This window comes from Microcaecilia unicolor, chromosome 6 (assembly GCF_901765095.1).
Source record: "Microcaecilia unicolor chromosome 6, aMicUni1.1, whole genome shotgun sequence".
Taxonomy (NCBI): domain Eukaryota; kingdom Metazoa; phylum Chordata; class Amphibia; order Gymnophiona; family Siphonopidae; genus Microcaecilia; species Microcaecilia unicolor.
This window is the reverse complement of record NC_044036.1, coordinates 201,901,095-201,919,214: the sequence shown is the minus strand read 5'-3', so window position 1 is coordinate 201,919,214 and position 18,120 is coordinate 201,901,095. Positions and strand designations below refer to the sequence as shown.

Here is an 18,120-nt window from a genome sequence, read left to right as displayed (position 1 = left end):
GGACATCTCTCGGGTGGTTAAAAGTTGGAAGCGGAAGGTGGAGGGTCAAACTACTACTGAGAGGTGTCAGAAATAAAGGTTGTGACATGGAATGTTGGGGGTATACATTCCCCAATAAAGAGACAAAAAAATCTTAAAAGTCTTAAATGACCAGAAAACAACAATAGCCTTCTTACAAGAAACACACTTAACGCGAGAAGAGCACGAAAAGTTGAAGCGCTGGTGGGTGGGTGAAATTATGGAGTCCCCAGCAGTAGATGGGAAAGGTGGGGTGATAATCCTGATACGCAAGGGATTGCATGTGAAAATTAAGAAACTAATCAAGGACGAGAGAGGGCGATATGTCCTGGTGGCCCTAGAAATAGAGAGGCAGCCTTTATTGCTATGTAACATATACGCGCCTAATAACTTTGAGAAGTCATTTTATAGACAACTCTTGCGTAGAGTGCAGGATATGGGAGAGGGTCCTATCATACTGGGGGGAGACTTCAATGAGGTAAGAGAGCCAAGATTGGACAGATCTAATCCGACGGGACGAGAGCTGTCCAGGAGCCAGAGGGGCCTGGGGATGCTGGAAGAGGCCCTGGAGATAGTAGATGTATGGAGAACCCTAAATCCGTTAGAACGAGATTAAACTCACTTGTCCAGAGCCCACTCCACGCTATCACGCATTGACTACATAATGATAGCACGGGAGCTGTTAACACAAGTTACGGGGACCAGGATTGGGCCAATAGTGGTTTCTGACCATGCTTGGGTCTCAGTGGACTTGAGGTTGGAAAGAGAGTCACAGGGAACCTTCTCGTGGCGCTTTCCTGCTTACCTGTATAGAGATAGTAAATTTCAGTCGCAACTATTGAATAGGTGGGCACAATATCAGAAGGAGAATGAAACACATAGAGAAGATCCAGTGCTCTTCTGGGAAGCCGCAAAAGCGGTCCTCCGAGGGGAAATAATAGCTTATAACAGTTTCCAGAGGAAGGCGTGGCGGAGAGAGGTGCTAAGGTGGGAACAGAAGGTGGTATCTTTGAGGAGACAATATGGCCATAGCCAGACGTTAGAAATGCGGGCCCAGTTATTAGAGGCGCAGCAAACCCTTAATGAGTTATTACAACAACAGGCCCAGAAATCAGCAGTGTTTTATAAATATCAGCTGTATAAATTTGCTAATAAGGGAGGGAAATTCTTGGCGAAATTAATAAATAAGCAGGTGGGCTCCAGGAAAGTAATCTCATTGGTAAATAGGCAAAAAGAATTGAAACATAAAGATAGCGAAATAGCAGAGATCTTTAAGCACTTTTATGAAGAGTTATATAAACCACAAACCGAGATAATGAAGCCTAGTGCAGCATATCTTGGGAGTGTTGATGTGCCAAAAGTGCATACTGCTGATCTAAAGATTTTGAATGCTGCAATAACAGAAGATGAAGTAGATTGGATATTAAAGCAAAGCCCACTTGGTAAGGCGCCAGGCCCTGATGGGTTCAGTAATGAATTTTACAAAATACTCAGACCGGAGATTGGACAACTAATTTCAGAGGTATTCAATTTGGTGACTGCGCGTAGACAAATGCCGAGCCATTTGAATCAGGCTAATATAACAGTCATTCTGAAACCGGGCAAGCAAGCACACCTGCCAGAGTCTTATAGGCCTATATCTCTGCTGAACGCAGAAACAAAATTCATAGCAAAGTTATTGGCGAATCGACTGGCTCGGTTTTTGCCGGATTTGCTGGAGAAATCACAAGTGGGCTTTGTGAAAGGCCGGAAAGTAGTTAAAAATCTGAGACGGATAATTGGGGCATTGGAGAGAGTGAAGAGTGAGGGCACGCGGGCCATGTTAATTAGCTTTGATGCCGAAAAGGCCTTTGACAGAGTGGACTGGGGCTTCATGTTTGCGACGTTAAAGGCTTATGGCATAAAGGGGTTCTTTGTACAGGCAATAGAGACGTTATATAAAGATCCCAGGGCGAGAGTCAATGTGAATGGGTTGTGTTCAGAATGGTTTAACATAGGTAGGGGAACAAGACAGGGCTGCCCACTTTCACCACTTCTGTTCGTGTTGACTCTGGACCCATTACTGCGGGAAATAGGAAGCAACGTAGATATCAAGGGAGTACGAATTCAAGATCAGGAATTCAAAACCGCAGCCTTTGCAGATGATTTGCTGGTGTTGCTTACTGAGCCCCGGGGGTCACTGGAACGGTTGATGGAGAGCCTTCAGGAATATGGAGACTTCTCGGGGTTCAAATTGAACCTAGAGAAGTCGGAGGCCCTAGCACATGAGGGGATAGGACAAGAGATATGGAGTCAGACAAAGTTACGCCAAGCAAATACGGCATTTAAATACTTGGGGATCAATATGCCAATGGACCCAACACAACTGTATAAAACCAATGTCCCAGGCTTGCTTAGAGAAACTAAGACACAACTGGAAAAATGGATGTCTTTACCGCTGTCGTTAATGGGCAGAGTACACTTGTATCGAATGATTATATTCCCAAAATGGCTGTATGTACTACAGATTCTACCAATTAAACTATTGAGTAAAGATCTGAGGGTTTTGCAGAGGCACGTAGCACGGTTTTGCTGGGCGGGGAAAAAACCAAAAATGAGGTGGCGTCATGTATATGGGACGCAGGTTGGAGGCGGGTTGGGCATGCCTGATATGAAGGAATATAATCATGCTTGTTTGATAAGGCATGTGAAAGACTGGGTCTTGGACACATCCACATATACCGATATGAAGTGGGAACAAGCGTATTTTAGGCCATGGTCCCTGAACTGTTTATTGCACTCGGAGGGGAGGGGGTTGCCACCTCTGGTGAAAAATAGTGTGTTGCTGCGGCCATTGAGACAAATCTGGAGGGTGTTACTGGGCCATTGGGGACAAGATCCGGAGACTAGTGTGCTATTGTCAATAACTGGCAAAGCTGAGTTCCCAGCGGGAAGTGAAAACCGAGTTTTTAGGGACCTGGAGAGACAGGGGGTGACACTGTTGGAAAATTTCCTCCAGGCAGATGGAACATTGCTGTCCTATGAAGAATTCGAAAGGAGATGTGCGGGAGGTCCGTTGACCAGGCTGGCTTATTTACAGTTAGCACATTACCATAGGGGATTACCCCGGTCTGCACTCACATTGGAGTTTGGGGGGAAAGTTCGGGACTTCCTAAGAGGGGATGCAGTGGGGCAAACTTCCATATCTTGGTTTCATAAAGCACTGGGAGAATTCAAACCTAAAAGGGATATTGGTGAAGTAGTGAGGAGATGGGAGCAACAGGTGGGGGGCACAATAGCAGAAGGGAAAGTGATGGCTGCGCTCAAAGGGTTAACAGGGATAGTACATAGTGCGGAATTGCAGGAGTGCCACTTTCGATCAATACATAGGGCATATTTCTCGGGCAAGCAAGCATGGCATGCAGGGGTGGAGGGGGCAGATAGATGCCAAAAGTGTGGAGTAGGCATGCCCTCATTGGCACATGGGATGTGGCAGTGTCGACCCATTTGGAGGTTCTGGACGGCTCTCGCTCGGTTTGTTTCAGGGATTTTGGGATTTAGGGTACAACTCACATTTGAACGGATAATGTTTAGTTCATCATTGGTGTGGGCGGCAGGGACAAGGGAAGAGAAGTTATTCCTAAGTAAATCCTGCATTCTGTGGAAAAAATGCATATTGAATCACTGGCTGATGGACATACCGCCCTCATACTGGTATTGGAGGAATAAACTGCATGCGCTTATGCTCTGGGAGGAAAGAGGTGCTCGATACACGCCAAAACGGAGGCAACAATTTATTAAAACATGGAAAGCATATTTAAATGTTATAGCTCCTAAAGTTAGAAGTCAGGTATTGAATGAATTGGGATGAATGTGGAATGAATGGAGGGGGAGGGGGGGGGAGGTAATATTCAAGGGGTACAGTGGGGGGGGGGGGGGAGATTGCGATGGGCCACCAAAAGGATTATTATAACGTAGAGATAATTAAGTGTGGTCTCATGATCTCTTATATGAGGCCAAGGGAGAGAGGGAGGGCAGGCGGAGATATAGAATAAACTGTTAACAGAGCTTCATATCCATCTTCCCCTATTGGCCATAACTCTTATTATCATGAAGGTACTGCAGGGAAGCGCGGGATGGAATAGAGGGGAGGATAGGAATAGGGTAAGGGGATACAACGGTTAAAAGTTTGAAGGTAGTACCTATCATTCGGCAATTGCTGGGTTTGTATAGATACAGTGGGGGAAATAAGTATTTGATCCCTTGCTGATTTTGTAAGTTTGCCCACTGACAAAGACATGAGCAGCCCATAATTGAAGGGTAGGTTATTGGTAACAGTGAGAGATAGCACATCACAAATTAAATCCGGAAAATCACATTGTGGAAAGTATATGAATTTATTTGCATTCTGCAGAGGGAAATAAGTATTTGATCCCCCACCAACCAGTAAGAGATCTGGCCCCTACAGACCAGGTAGATGCTCCAAATCAACTCGTTACCTGCATGACAGACAGCTGTCGGCAATGGTCACCTGTATGAAAGACACCTGTCCACAGACTCAGTGAATCAGTCAGACTCTAACCTCTACAAAATGGCCAAGAGCAAGGAGCTGTCTAAGGATGTCAGGGACAAGATCATACACCTGCACAAGGCTGGAATGGGCTACAAAACCATCAGTAAGACGCTGGGCGAGAAGGAGACAACTGTTGGTGCCATAGTAAGAAAATGGAAGAAGTACAAAATGACTGTCAATCGACAAAGATCTGGGGCTCCACGCAAAATCTCACCTCGTGGGGTATCCTTGATCATGAGGAAGGTTAGAAATCAGCCTACAACTACAAGGGGGGAACTTGTCAATGATCTCAAGGCAGCTGGGACCACTGTCACCACGAAAACCATTGGTAACACATTACGACATAACGGATTGCAATCCTGCAGTGCCCGCAAGGTCCCCCTGCTCCGGAAGGCACATGTGACGGCCCGTCTGAAGTTTGCCAGTGAACACCTGGATGATGCCGAGAGTGATTGGGAGAAGGTGCTGTGGTCAGATGAGACAAAAATTGAGCTCTTTGGCATGAACTCAACTCGCCGTGTTTGGAGGAAGAGAAATGCTGCCTATGACCCAAAGAACACCGTCCCCACTGTCAAGCATGGAGGTGGAAATGTTATGTTTTGGGGGTGTTTCTCTGCTAAGGGCACAGGACTACTTCACCGCATCAATGGGAGAATGGATGGGGCCATGTACCGTACAATTCTGAGTGACAACCTCCTTCCCTCCGCCAGGGCCTTAAAAATGGGTCGTGGCTGGGTCTTCCAGCACGACAATGACCCAAAACATACAGCCAAGGCAACAAAGGAGTGGCTCAGGAAGAAGCACATTAGGGTCATGGAGTGGCCTAGCCAGTCACCAGACCTTAATCCCATTGAAAACTTATGGAGGGAGCTGAAGCTGCGAGTTGCCAAGCGACAGCCCAGAACTCTTAATGATTTAGAGATGATCTGCAAAGAGGAGTGGACCAAAATTCCTCCTGACATGTGTGCAAACCTCATCATCAACTACAGAAGACGTCTGACCGCTGTGCTTGCCAACAAGGGTTTTGCCACCAAGTATTAGGTCTTGTTTGCCAGAGGGATTAAATACTTATTTCCCTCTGCAGAATGCAAATAAATTCATATACTTTCCACAATGTGATTTTCCGGATTTAATTTGTGATGTGCTATCTCTCACTGTTACCAATAACCTACCCTTCAATTATGGGCTGCTCATGTCTTTGTCAGTGGGCAAACTTACAAAATCAGCAAGGGATCAAATACTTATTTCCCCCACTGTATGCCTACTGTTATAACATGCAATGTTGGAAATGTTTGTCTTGATTATCTGAAAATCGATCGGCTGAGAAACGATCGGAACCTATGGGGGCTTTCCAAGCTCAGACTCCTGGAGGAAAGTAGCAGTAAAGCCGATTCGATATGAGTGGGGGGTATAACGAGGGGGGGATAGGGATAAATGGTATATATATATATGGAAAATAATGATGATGACTGTATGCACATGACTGTGACTGATATATCTGATGTGACTATTTTGCTGCTTGTCAAGGTGTTTGTTTTATTAGACTGTCATCAATAAAAAATTGTTGAAAGTTAAAATCGTTGGTGAGGCCCCACCTAGAGTATTGTGTTCAGTTTTGGAGGCCGTATCTTGCTAAGAATGTAAAAAGAACTGAAGCGGTGCAAAGAAAAGCTACGAGAGTGGTATGGGACTTGCGTTACAAGATGTATGAGGAGAGACTTGATGACCTGAACATGTATACTCTGGAGGAAAGGAGAAAAAGGGGTGATACGATACAGAGAGAGTAGTGGATACTTGGAATGCCCTCCTGCGGGAGGTGGTGGAGATGAAAACGGTAACGGAATTCAAATGCGTGGGATAAACAAAGGAATCCTGTTCAGAAGGAATAGATCCTAAGGAGCTTAGCCGAGATTGGGTGGCAGAGCCGGTGGCGGGAGGCGGGGATGGTGCTGGGCAGACTTAAACGGTCTGTGCCAGAGCCGGGGGGTGGGAGGCGGGGATAGTGCTGGACAGACTTATACGGTCTGTGCCCTGAAATGGACTGGTACAAAATCAAGGTAAGGTATACACAAAAAGTAGCACATATGAGTTTATCTTGTTGGGCAGACTGGATGGACCGTGCAGGTCTTTTTCTGCCATCATCTACTATGTTACTATGTATGTTACTAGAGGTTGGGAGGGACTAAGTGCAATGATGTATGCAGACTCATTTTGTATGTTCAATCATTCGTAGTGATTGACGATACGCACAGCTGAGCACCGTATTATTTAATAGAGTCTATCTATTAGATAAACTCTGTCAATAAGCACTATATAGAAGAATGAGTAAACAAGTATGTATATTATGATTTAAGAGCATATTCAAAAAAAGAAAAATAAAATTTTCAACGGTTTCTAGTTGAGAAAATCAGTTTATGAATAATTGAAACCAGGTGGGAATAAGATACCCCACGTATTGTGCAGTGATTAAATTTTAACTGCCAGACCCTCGACCATTCTTCTAACATTCGGAGATCCCTTTTCATCGTTTCTACTCCCTCCAGGGTATCCACTCTATTGGCTATTTTCGTGTCATCCGCAAAAAGGCATACCTTTCCTTCCAACCCTTCAGCAATATCTCCGACAAATATATTAAACAGAATAGGCCACAGCACTAACCCCTGAGGAACTCCACTGCTCATACAGATACGACAGATGTGCTTGCTGACAATGCTTTCATATAAGTAAGTCAGACTGTTCAACTTTTAATACTGGACCCACTGTAGAATTTCCTCAGCATTTCATGACAGATAAATAAGTGTTATGACAGCCTTGAGCAACGAAAGGCACAAAACAGAATTAAAGACAATCCAGATCATTATATATACATATATTTTTGTTAGCACAAGCAAATTTCATAGTATCCATGACAAGTGAAGTCTACAGCTTAGTTCTAGTACACTGCTGACTTGCAATCTAGCTGCACAAGAGAGCTTTCAAGAAATGATAAATTAACCCATTAATCCCAGTGGTTAGATTTTCCTCATGCTAAGCACCAATGCATTTTCCCTTACATGGGATGCCCAGTTCCCTACACTAAGAAATTAATTATTTCAAGCAGCTGCAGTCACTGACCCACTAGTTTGGGGATGGTCCATCAAAAAAAAAAAAAAAAAAAAAAAAAAAACAACTGTTGCATGTGAAAGTACTATTTTATGTAGTGGTTTAATAAGAACTCAATCTGTATACACAAATCTGGAAGTCCAAGTATGCTTTGAAAACACACTTTACTGGAAAACAATCAAGATAAATATTTACATCATGACTCGCCTCTATCACAGAAGTGGTAAACCTTTTCAATGGCAAACATGAACCTAAACAGAAGGAAGACAAACCAACCACCACTATAAAAGTCTAAAAGTTCCTTTGGAAATACCTAAAATGCCACTGGAGGCCAGGAAGAGGGAAAAAAAAAATTCTACTGTCCTCTGCAAGGGGAAACTATGAAAGACACTCTCAAACCAAGTTACAGATCACAACATACAAGTGATGCTAAGTCTTCTACACAGAACACCAAGGAGCAGAACTGCAGAGGCTGGCAGATCATACCACATCAGAGGCAACAACGTGAAAACTTATAAAACGCATTCCTTGATCTGTGGTTCCACACAGCAATGATCACTGAAGTCAGGTAGTTAGTACAGCAGCCCCAGAAAAAAAAAATATTAAATTCAGAATGCTCTGGAGAAGCCCTGCTACAAATAAACCACACAACTGTTCCCTTTCCAATATATATCTCAAAAGTTAAAACCAATTAGCAATCAGACAAATGTACTTCTCAAGTTCGTGTCATTAACCTTACAGGACATGCTCTACTCACAAGGGGTTCAAGATAAAAATCAGTTTGATAGTCGCAATGCATTCATCTGTAATCCACAACATTTAAAAAAATGCTAGATTGCCTTTCCTTTAATTGCTGAAACACTATTTCCAAACTGCTGTTTCAGGCTACTGAAGCTAACCACAAGGCTGAAGGAAAACTGTACTGTGGCCAAAGCCATCTGGTCAAAAAGGTGCCCCATATCTGGTTCTGCACTCTGGGCTGTACTTAACCATTTCCTAGACCAAAAACATATGGCCAATCCAGTGCTTCTTCCAGATCCTATGGTGAAGGCAATTCAGAAAAATATATTGGTCATATATCTATATTGATAAATTTCTTTTCAAATTCTCCCATATATGGAAAAGTCACCTTGCGGGCTACAGTTGCCCCTGTGGCCACCCCTTTTACCTGTAAATAAAATTTCTCTTGAAACATATAACCAACTCTGCTGACTGATCTAATAGTTCTAATTGATGTATGATTTCTGTAGATTACTGTAAGCCACATTGAGCCTGCCTGTGGGTGCGGGAAGTGTGGGCTATAAATGCTATAAATAAATAAATAAATAAATAAATAAAATATCCGTCTGCACTCTGCATTCCTTAAGAACCAAGAGAAAGCCAAAGAAGGTTTTTTCTATCTGCTGGTGAATAAGCATACCTTCCTAGCAAAGCCTGTCATTTCAACTGAGGTGCACTTTCCAAAACCTTAAGTTCATTATTTTTTTTGCCAGATTTCAGTTATGTGATTAATTTCATTCATTGAGGCAGGATTCATTTAGCTTATTTCTGTGACAAAACTCACTAAAAATATTTTAATGACTTTGTGTTGAATACTCTATACAAAACAGTTCAATTAAATGCAGTATATATATCCTTCATAATTAGAAAAACTAACAATAGTGCTTCTCCGGGGTAAAAGGATAGTTAAGAGTACCCCGCAAAATGCCTGCCTCCACCTTTGCTTCCCACCATATCCAACTCTTGAGACCTCCTCAGCAGAGCACCAAGCCTCAAAGTATATGACACATTTGCTCCCTTATTTCTACACTCTGAAAACACAAATAAACTGTGTGGTGCAGGAAAGTCATATCAGTAAGTGCCCTGAAAGTCACAAGTAAATATTTAACAACTTCTTACATTGACAATGGGCTACTTTCTTTGTATTTCAGTGGATTTCATGCACAGACTTAGATGCATGTTTTCCTTTGCTCCTGAGCTTTTGCTCCTCTTTTCCGCCCCTCCCCCAAACAATGCTCCCCTCATCCCTAGGGATATAAACTTACTGAAGTCAGGCCCGTCCAGGATCCAATGGAGGTTGAAGCAGCTGCAACACCATGGTATTAAAGAAGCAGACAACCATCAATGCATATTGCTCTCCTAGGCCCCTCCCCTTATGTGAAAGCCAGAAAAGGGCGGGACATGGGAGAAGAAAGTGCACCAATGTTCCATGCATATTAATATCATGCTGCTGCTACTCCTACCACCATTAGCCCCTGAACTGGCCTCATCTTCGATAAGCAAGTCTGAGGCGGGGGTAGTGAGTACGAGTTGGGGGAAGGGGATGTTGAGGGAGGCTGCCAACTGTTGGTCCATTTCTGTGTGTTTGCCAGCCATCCGTGTGCAAATATATCCCATCCATGTGTATGGATGACAGAGAAAAGAACTGACCAACCTTCAACAAAACATACTGCTGTAAAGGATGCCCAAAACACTAGAAATAGATTTAAAGCATATTCTAGAAAAGATGAGGCACTTTTTTTTTTAACCAGCATCAACCAATTAAAATTCAACCAACTTCAAGTTTCCACTTCAAATTCAGGCAACCATTTGCTGTGATGATGCAAAGAAAGAAAAATGCCAGTTACAAATCCAGAAAAGAAAACATTTTTGACACCAAACCTGATATATTCCCCTGGAACAGCATCTACAAATCCCTCCCCATCTAGATATCCAATATCTTCAAACAACTCATGTTTCTAGAGAAATAAGCTATAATGCTATCAAATGTACAGGTAGTTCAATAAAATCCTATCAACTGCAAAATACACAGAGGAATACCTTCAGGACTTACCGTCACAGACTTCAGAGTCATCCCGTGGTAAGTACCCATAGTATCAATCTTGAAGCCTTCCGTTTCTGGAAAGAAAAAATGGTCTACTGTTAGTTTATGTGGATATGTAAACTTTTGGACTATAGAAAGGTTCATTAAAACCCCAGTACTGCCAATCACTTTGTACATTACCCTTTGGGCCCCAAAAGCTTTGGAATCCATTTGCATGGCACCAGTTCCAAAACCTTTGCCACAATGATCAGAAGACAAAGATGCCTTTGTGCAGCAATGCTATCAGCGCTTTACGCAACCCCAAGCTGAAGTAAGTACTGACAACCTAGCACTTTCTGCACTGATTGTGTTACTACAGGAACCATGTGCTGGGCAAAGCCTGATCTACCTACACAAAGCACCACCACACTGTGCTGTTGGCAAAAATTTTTAACTTTTCCTTTTTATTCTCATTTATGATTGGAAACAGTTTGTAATGAGATTAGGTGCATAAAGATTAAACAAAGTGTAACTCCTGATGAATTTAATAGTAGATACCTCCCTTGTTTGTTCCGGACAATATCTTGAACCTGAGGGTTAATATGCTGAGCAATTAATATACCCACCCTGTTAGTTTTAACAACTCTCTTATTGGAAGCTAGAAAAATATGGGGAGAGTCTGATGTCGGTGCCGGGCAAAATAGTAGAGACTATTAAGAACAAAAGTATAAAGCATATTCAAAAGCATGGATTAATGAAACAAAGTCAACATGATTTAGTGAAGGGAAATCGTCCCTCACCAATCTACTACATTTCTTTGAAGGGGTGAACAAACATGTGGATAAAGTTGAGCCGGTTGATGTGTATCTGGATTTTCAGAAGGCGTTTGACAAAGTACCTCATGAAAGACTCCAGAGGAAATTGGAGAGTCATGGGATAGGAGGTAGTGTTCTATTGTGGATTAAAAACTGGTTAAAAGATAGAAAACAGAGAGTAGGGTTAAATGGTCAGTATTCTCAATGGAGAAGGGTAGTAACTGGGGTTCCCCAGGGCTCTGTGCTGGGACCGCTGCTTTTTAACATATTTATAAATGACCTAGAGATGGGAGTAACTTGTGAAGTAATTAAATTTGCTGATGACACAAAGTTATTCAAAGTCGTTAAATCGCAGGAGGATTGTGAAATTTATAAGAGGACCTTACGAGACTGGGCGTCTAATGATGTTTAATGTGAGCAAGTGCAAAGTGATGCATGTGGGAAAGAGGAACCCGAATTATAGCTATGTCATGCAAGTTTCCACGTTAGGAGTCACAGACAAGAAAGGGATCTAGGTGACGTCGATGATACGTTGAAACCTTCTGCTCAGTGTGCTGCTGCAACTAAGAAAGCAAATGGAATGTTAGGTATTATTAGGAAAGGAATGGAAAACAAAAGTGAGGATGTTATAATGCCTTTGTATCGCTCCATGGTGTGACCGTACCTCGAATATTGTATTCAATTCTGGTCACCGCATCTCAAAAAAGATATAGTGGAATCAGAAAAGGTGCAGAGAAGGGCGACGAAAATGATAAAGGGGACGGGACAACTTCCCTATGAGGAAAGGCTAAAGCGGCTAGGGCTCTTCAGCTTGGAGAAAACGCGGCTGAGGGGAGATATAATAGAGGTCTATAAAATAATGTGTGGAGTTTAACGGGTAGATGTGAAGCGTCTGTTCACGCTTTCCAAAAACACTAGGACTAAGAGGCATGCGATGAAGCTACAATGTAGTAAATTTAAAACAAATCAGAGAAAATGTTTCTTCACTGAATATGTAATTAAACTCTGGAATTCATTGCCAGAGAATGTGGTAAAGGTGGTTAGCTTAGTGGAGTTTTAAAAAGGTTTGGACGACTTCCTAAAGGAAAAGTCCATAGACCATTATTAAATGGACTTGGGGTCAATCCACTATTTCTGGGATAAGCACTATAAAATGTTTTGTACATTTTTGGGATCTTGCCGGGTATTTGTGACCTGGATTGGCCACTGTTGGAAATAGGATGCTGGGCTCGATGGACCTTTGGTCTTTCCCAGTATGGCAATACTTATGTATTTAATTAGATGTTCATAGGAGGGTTTAAGATAAGTCTCTTTTATAAAGCAGATCGCTCCCTGTAGTCTACCAATCTCTTTGAATAGCAATTGATGCTTGCGAAAGATATTCAAACCTCTCACATTCAGAGTATGCAAATTAATTTTTAGTGCACCCAGTATGAAGTTGTTGAGAAAAAGCAACCAATGAGACCAGCCAAAGAAAGTCCGGACCCCATATTTAGTCTACATTGCATATAAGAAACCCCATTAAATACCTCAAATACCCAACACATTGTAACCCCAACCACTCCCCTACCACACCCAACCATATTAGAGCCCAGCTGAACAAGGGCCCTCAAAGGAAGTGACATCCTCACACTAGGCCTCCCCCTCAAACCCCACCCAATCAACCAGCTACTTGTGTCCCGTCATGACTGAGGGACCCTTACTCCATAACAACTTATATGCCCATTACAGGTTGTTTACTAAACCATTACAGAACAGAATCTAGCAACTGCAACAAATAAGAACTGCTTGTTACAGGTTGATTAGTTTTCCTAGAACATCATCCTGTTAACAATTGAAAAAATAACCAGTTTACAGTAGGATAAAGACTCAGCTTGGTTGATCCAGTTCAATTGATGGGCCATCTGACTTGTGTTGAAGCTTTCTTCCCTTCTGAATTGTCTGCCTCAATCGTTGCGCCATTGTCAGCTGACAAGGTCCCTCAATAGTACTCTGATCACTGTCCTCCGCAAGCGACCACAGTTTTGCTTCTCTGAGCAAGATGAACACTTCAGATGGCATAGCCACCTTATATTGCTTATTTTGGAGAGTAAAGGACAGGCCAAATGGGTAGAGCCATCAATATCACACATTATGGGAGGCAAGACAGTGTGTTATATCTCAAAATTCTCTGCACTTCCTCCAGGTCAGCGCCAACATATCAGCAAACAGTTCTACCTTAGAGCCTTCCCAGATGTGGCCCACCTGATACGCTGCCTTCAGTATCCACTCAGGTGAAATCTCAAGAAATATGCCACAATATCTTTAGGTCTCTCTCTAACCCTAGGCCCCAAGGCTCGATGCACATGCTCGAATTCGATTTCTGGTAACTCTCACCCAAGTTCAGCTGTCTGCAAGAACTGATGACATATAGATCTCATCTGCTCTTGAGCTGTAATGTCCAGCCCCACTTCTGGAACCCCTCATGCACGAAGATTGCTGTGGCATGCTCTATTTTCCTTGAAGAGATAGATATCTTACTTAGGAATAGGGCCAAGGGTCACCTTATTTAAGGAGGGAACTTTAACAACTTTTGATTCTTAGCTTGATAATTCGACCCCAAGAGTCCAATATGGGAAGACTGATAGGAAGCACCTACAGATGCTTTTTGATATGTGGGATCTACTGGATCCATGGCGTGGTTGTTATCCCTCAACCCAAGATTACACATGCTATTCTGCAGTTCATGACTCCTACTCTCGCATTGATTTTGGGGGGGGGTAAGTCGTGAACTGATACCACGGATTGCTGCGGTATCCATTCAGCTAAGGGTATGGTCCAACCTCGCTCCAGTCTTCTTCTCCTTGAACTGTGCTTCTACTTGCTTTGGTAGGCACTTCTGGTGTTTTGCAGATGGCCACCTTTTGGACCCGCAAAATGTATCCACTCCAGATAGGAAAATACGAGAGTACCTGCAGATCAACACTGGAAAAGTGGACTCTCCTCTCATACTTTGGGAAAGTTTTAAGGCATGTTTGAGGGGCAAGATCATCTCCCTTACTGCCCACAGGTGTAAAGAGCGAGAGAGTTTAAGGGAGACTCTACAACAGCAACTCTCCAAATTGGAATCATGTCATAAATGGGGGATGGGACCGAGGTCACAGCTGTCCCAGTTAGAGGGCTTATGTAATGCTGTGCGAGATTTAGACCTAAAAGAAATATATGAAATGCTACAATTTGTCCAGCAGCAATATTATGAATCAAGCAATAGGGTAGGGAGGCTTCTGGAATTTAAACTACATAAGAAAGCACTGCATAACAGAATTACTTCAATAAAAGATTCCGAGGGGAACAACTGTAGAGACTCTCAGGCAATAGCACAAACATTTACTGATTTCTATAGGAAGCTATATACACTAGAATTGGCATGCAGCGAGGACCAAGATTTGCCCAGTACCTGCAAGATATTGAATTACCAGTGCTTTCCCTGGGGTAGGTTGAACACCTCTCCTACCCAATATTGGAGGAGGAGACACTAGAGGCTATTAAGTCCCTACTCATGGGAAAGGCGCCTGGCCTCAATGGATACACAAATCGATTTTATAAATGCTTTAGGCAACTGTTGGCGAAGCCATTGACAGAGACCCTCAATATATTGCAGGAAGGGAAGGAGCTGTCTCTTTCCTGGCGAATGGCAAGGGTTACCCTTATCTTGAAACCAGGCAAGGACCCCAGACAGCCTGGCTCTTATAGGCCTATATCCCTTCTGCATAAGGACTATAAAATCTTCATCAAAATATTAGTGACACAGTTGGAAATCTACATGGGCCAGTTGGTGTGAAATGATCAAGCAGGGGGGGGGGGGGGGGGGGGGAGGGTTCATAGAGGGGTGTCAAACGTTTGATTCTGCAGAGTCCTCCATCTGATATGGTGAGCCACCAAGGCGGCTCCTGCTTTCTTATTGAGGATAGATGTAGAAAAAGCATTCCACAGGGTGTCCTGATCTTTTTGATGAGCACACTGTCGAAGATAAGCATCCAAGGTTGTCATCTAGGATTGATCCATTCAATCTATAATAAACCGCTGGCTCGTCTGCAGATTAGTGGGGGGGGGGGGGGGGTATACAGATGATTTTGAACTTCAATGTGGCACCCATCAAGGGTGTGCTCTCTCACCCCTTTTGTTTGCCATAGCAATGTAGCAGTTAGGTCAACAGATTCGGCAGCATAGGCTAATATAGGGCATTTGTTGCGCCCCTGTTTATACTAAACTATTATTGTTTGCAGATGATATCCTGTTGACCCTTACGAATCCACATGAATCCCTTTCCAGTATTCTATCTATTCTGGCTATCTATGGTAAGGTGTCGGGCTTTAAGAGTAATGCCATCAAATCTGACATTTTAAATATATCAGTAGGTGAGTCGTAGAACACCTGGTTGCGTGCCAATTTGCCATTTAGATAGGCCACTATGCGATAAGATCCTTGTAGGACGCCAACTATCCCTCACTACTTAGGGTTATATATGGGCTGATCTAGAGATATGGGAAAATATGCATGTATCTTGGTTGGGACATATACAGGGGGTAAAGATGATGGTTCTTCCACATCTGCTTATCTATTTAAGGTGCTTCCTATTCAGCTTCCCGAAAAAAGTTTCCGCACTCTTAATAAAAAAAAGTCTTTCAATATATTTGGAGACATAAGAGCTCTCAGGTACAGCAATCAGTTCTCTATCAGTCCAAGGGGGAGGGGGTATGGTAGTCCCACAATTTAGATATTTAACAGCTCCGCTTAAATCCTTTTTGGGGTGGCATAAAGATGATCATAAAAGTTTGGTAAGGGCTGAGTACAAGCCTTATTCTTCTGACATTTATACCCAGCTCCCATGGCTTCCGGGGGGGGGGGGGGGGGGAGGAGGAAGAGATATTCACACCATGATTAAAATAGCCAACCCATACTTGCAAATCACTGCAGAAGCTTGACTACAAGCGAGGGAGCACCTCCTGAAGGGTCACCAATATTTTCGAGCTTCACCTTTTCCAGTGGTGCAGGGGTTTTCCGCAGGTGCCCAGGACCCACGTTACTGAGCCTAGGTGAATCAGGGCCCAACGGTGGAGGCTGAGAAAATAATATCCTTTACGGACCTAGCTAAAGAATTTGGCCTAGGTCCCTGAGACCTCTTCTACTATAGGCAGGTGTCTGACTTTCTTAGCAAACATGTCCTATCAGAGTTGATACAAGAGAAGACTCTACTAAAGGTTGCACTTAATGGGAGTAGTGGGTGAGGGTGTGTGCCTCGATTTTATCAAGAACTGTTACAGCAGAATGCCCGTCCCATTAAGTATATAGCCATTTGGGAGGGACTATTGGGGATCACCTAAACAATCAAAGAATGGGAGGGGATATTCAAACACCTCCTTAAGCTGTCTATAGCGAGTCATTTAGTAGAGAATGGCTATAAAATGCTGTACCATTGGTATCTCACTCCAGTTAGTCTTCATAAAATCTATCCAGCAGTCTCTGATGCTTGCTGGGGGCTTGTGGTGACATAGGAACATTTGTACATATTTGGTGGCTCTGTCCAGGGTAACAAAATAATGGGACATGGTCTTTGACCTATCTCAGAAGTCCTAGGGATGCCCATACCAAAATCTATGGGTTCTGCACTTTCATATTAAACCAAAGGAGCTTCCAGGAAAATTCACTCAAATGGTTTTACATATTGTGACCGTTGTCCGCTCATTGTTGGCAGTAGCGTGGAAGCAGCCTTTCCTCCCATCTACATCACAGGTGCTTGCTAAAGTGGACTATGTGTGTCAAATGTCACATTTTACAGCTCTGAGATTAAATAGACTGCAGTTGTTCATTCGCTCCTGAGATATCTATGTTAAATGGCAAGAGCAGACACATTGAGCAATGGAACACCAGAATGGTTATATTGAAATCCTTTTTTATGGAGGGGGGGCATTGGTTGGGCAGCGTTTCTGATATGTTTAGCATCGTACCCAAGTGTTAAGGTATGACTTGCAATGATGCAAAAGGCAGTTTATGTTGTTTATGCAAAAAGTTAATAGAGAGATAGTGGCAGAAATGGGGAAGAGGAAAATTTTAGGAGTGCCACGGCACCTTGACCCCCCCCCCCCCCCCATTCAGATGCCTATGGAAAACACATCAATGAGAAAGCAGATGCACCCTTTTTGCTGCTATAAAAATGAAAGAGCTATGGTCTAGGACTAGAGAAAAATGGAGCCTGAATCAGCTCCCTCTTGCAGCTTTAGGGCCCCTCCTTCAGTCTATTTAAAAATGAAATGAATGTCATCCAGACCTGAAATCATGAGAGTCTGTACATAAATAAATTCGCAGAAACTGGGACTACCTGGAGACACTGTGGAATATTTGTACTAGTATAAATACTGCTTCAGCTGATTTGAAATAAGAACAAGCATCCTCAGGGCGCCAAATCATATGTCCAGTTGTAGAATTGCCCCTGTAGTAGTACTGAATACACATGATGGCGTGTATAGGAAGATACCAGTTCCCCTTAAGCACACTTTCACAGAGGTTTAGACCTGAGAAGCTGGAACAAGATACCATGGTTCAGACAGGGGAAATAAAAGCAAAGTGGAAGAGTATCACAGCAGGAAGGAACAGGCTTCTACAATATCCAACATTTACATTTGAAAGACCAAAAGTGATAGCCATGCATTAGGAAAAGCTTTTATGGTGCATACTCTGTGTACACCTATTCTTCTGTGTTCTGGTAGGAACCATATCATCCACTGTGTTTGCTACTGAACTCCAAGCTACTGTATGTATACTCCTGAACTAAAACAGCCTGTGAGGGAACC

General features: G+C 43.1%; 1 protein-coding gene across 1 annotated transcript in view; it reads right to left on the bottom strand.

Annotated features, from left to right (window-relative positions):
* CDC73 (cell division cycle 73) overlaps positions 1–18,120 on the bottom strand; it is a 476,174-nt gene that overhangs the window by 331,986 nt on the left and 126,068 nt on the right. Inside the window, exon 10 of the mRNA XM_030205684.1 lies at positions 10,506–10,570. Coding sequence (XP_030061544.1) covers positions 10,506–10,570 — 65 coding nt within the window. The remainder of the gene's footprint in view (positions 1–10,505; positions 10,571–18,120) is intronic.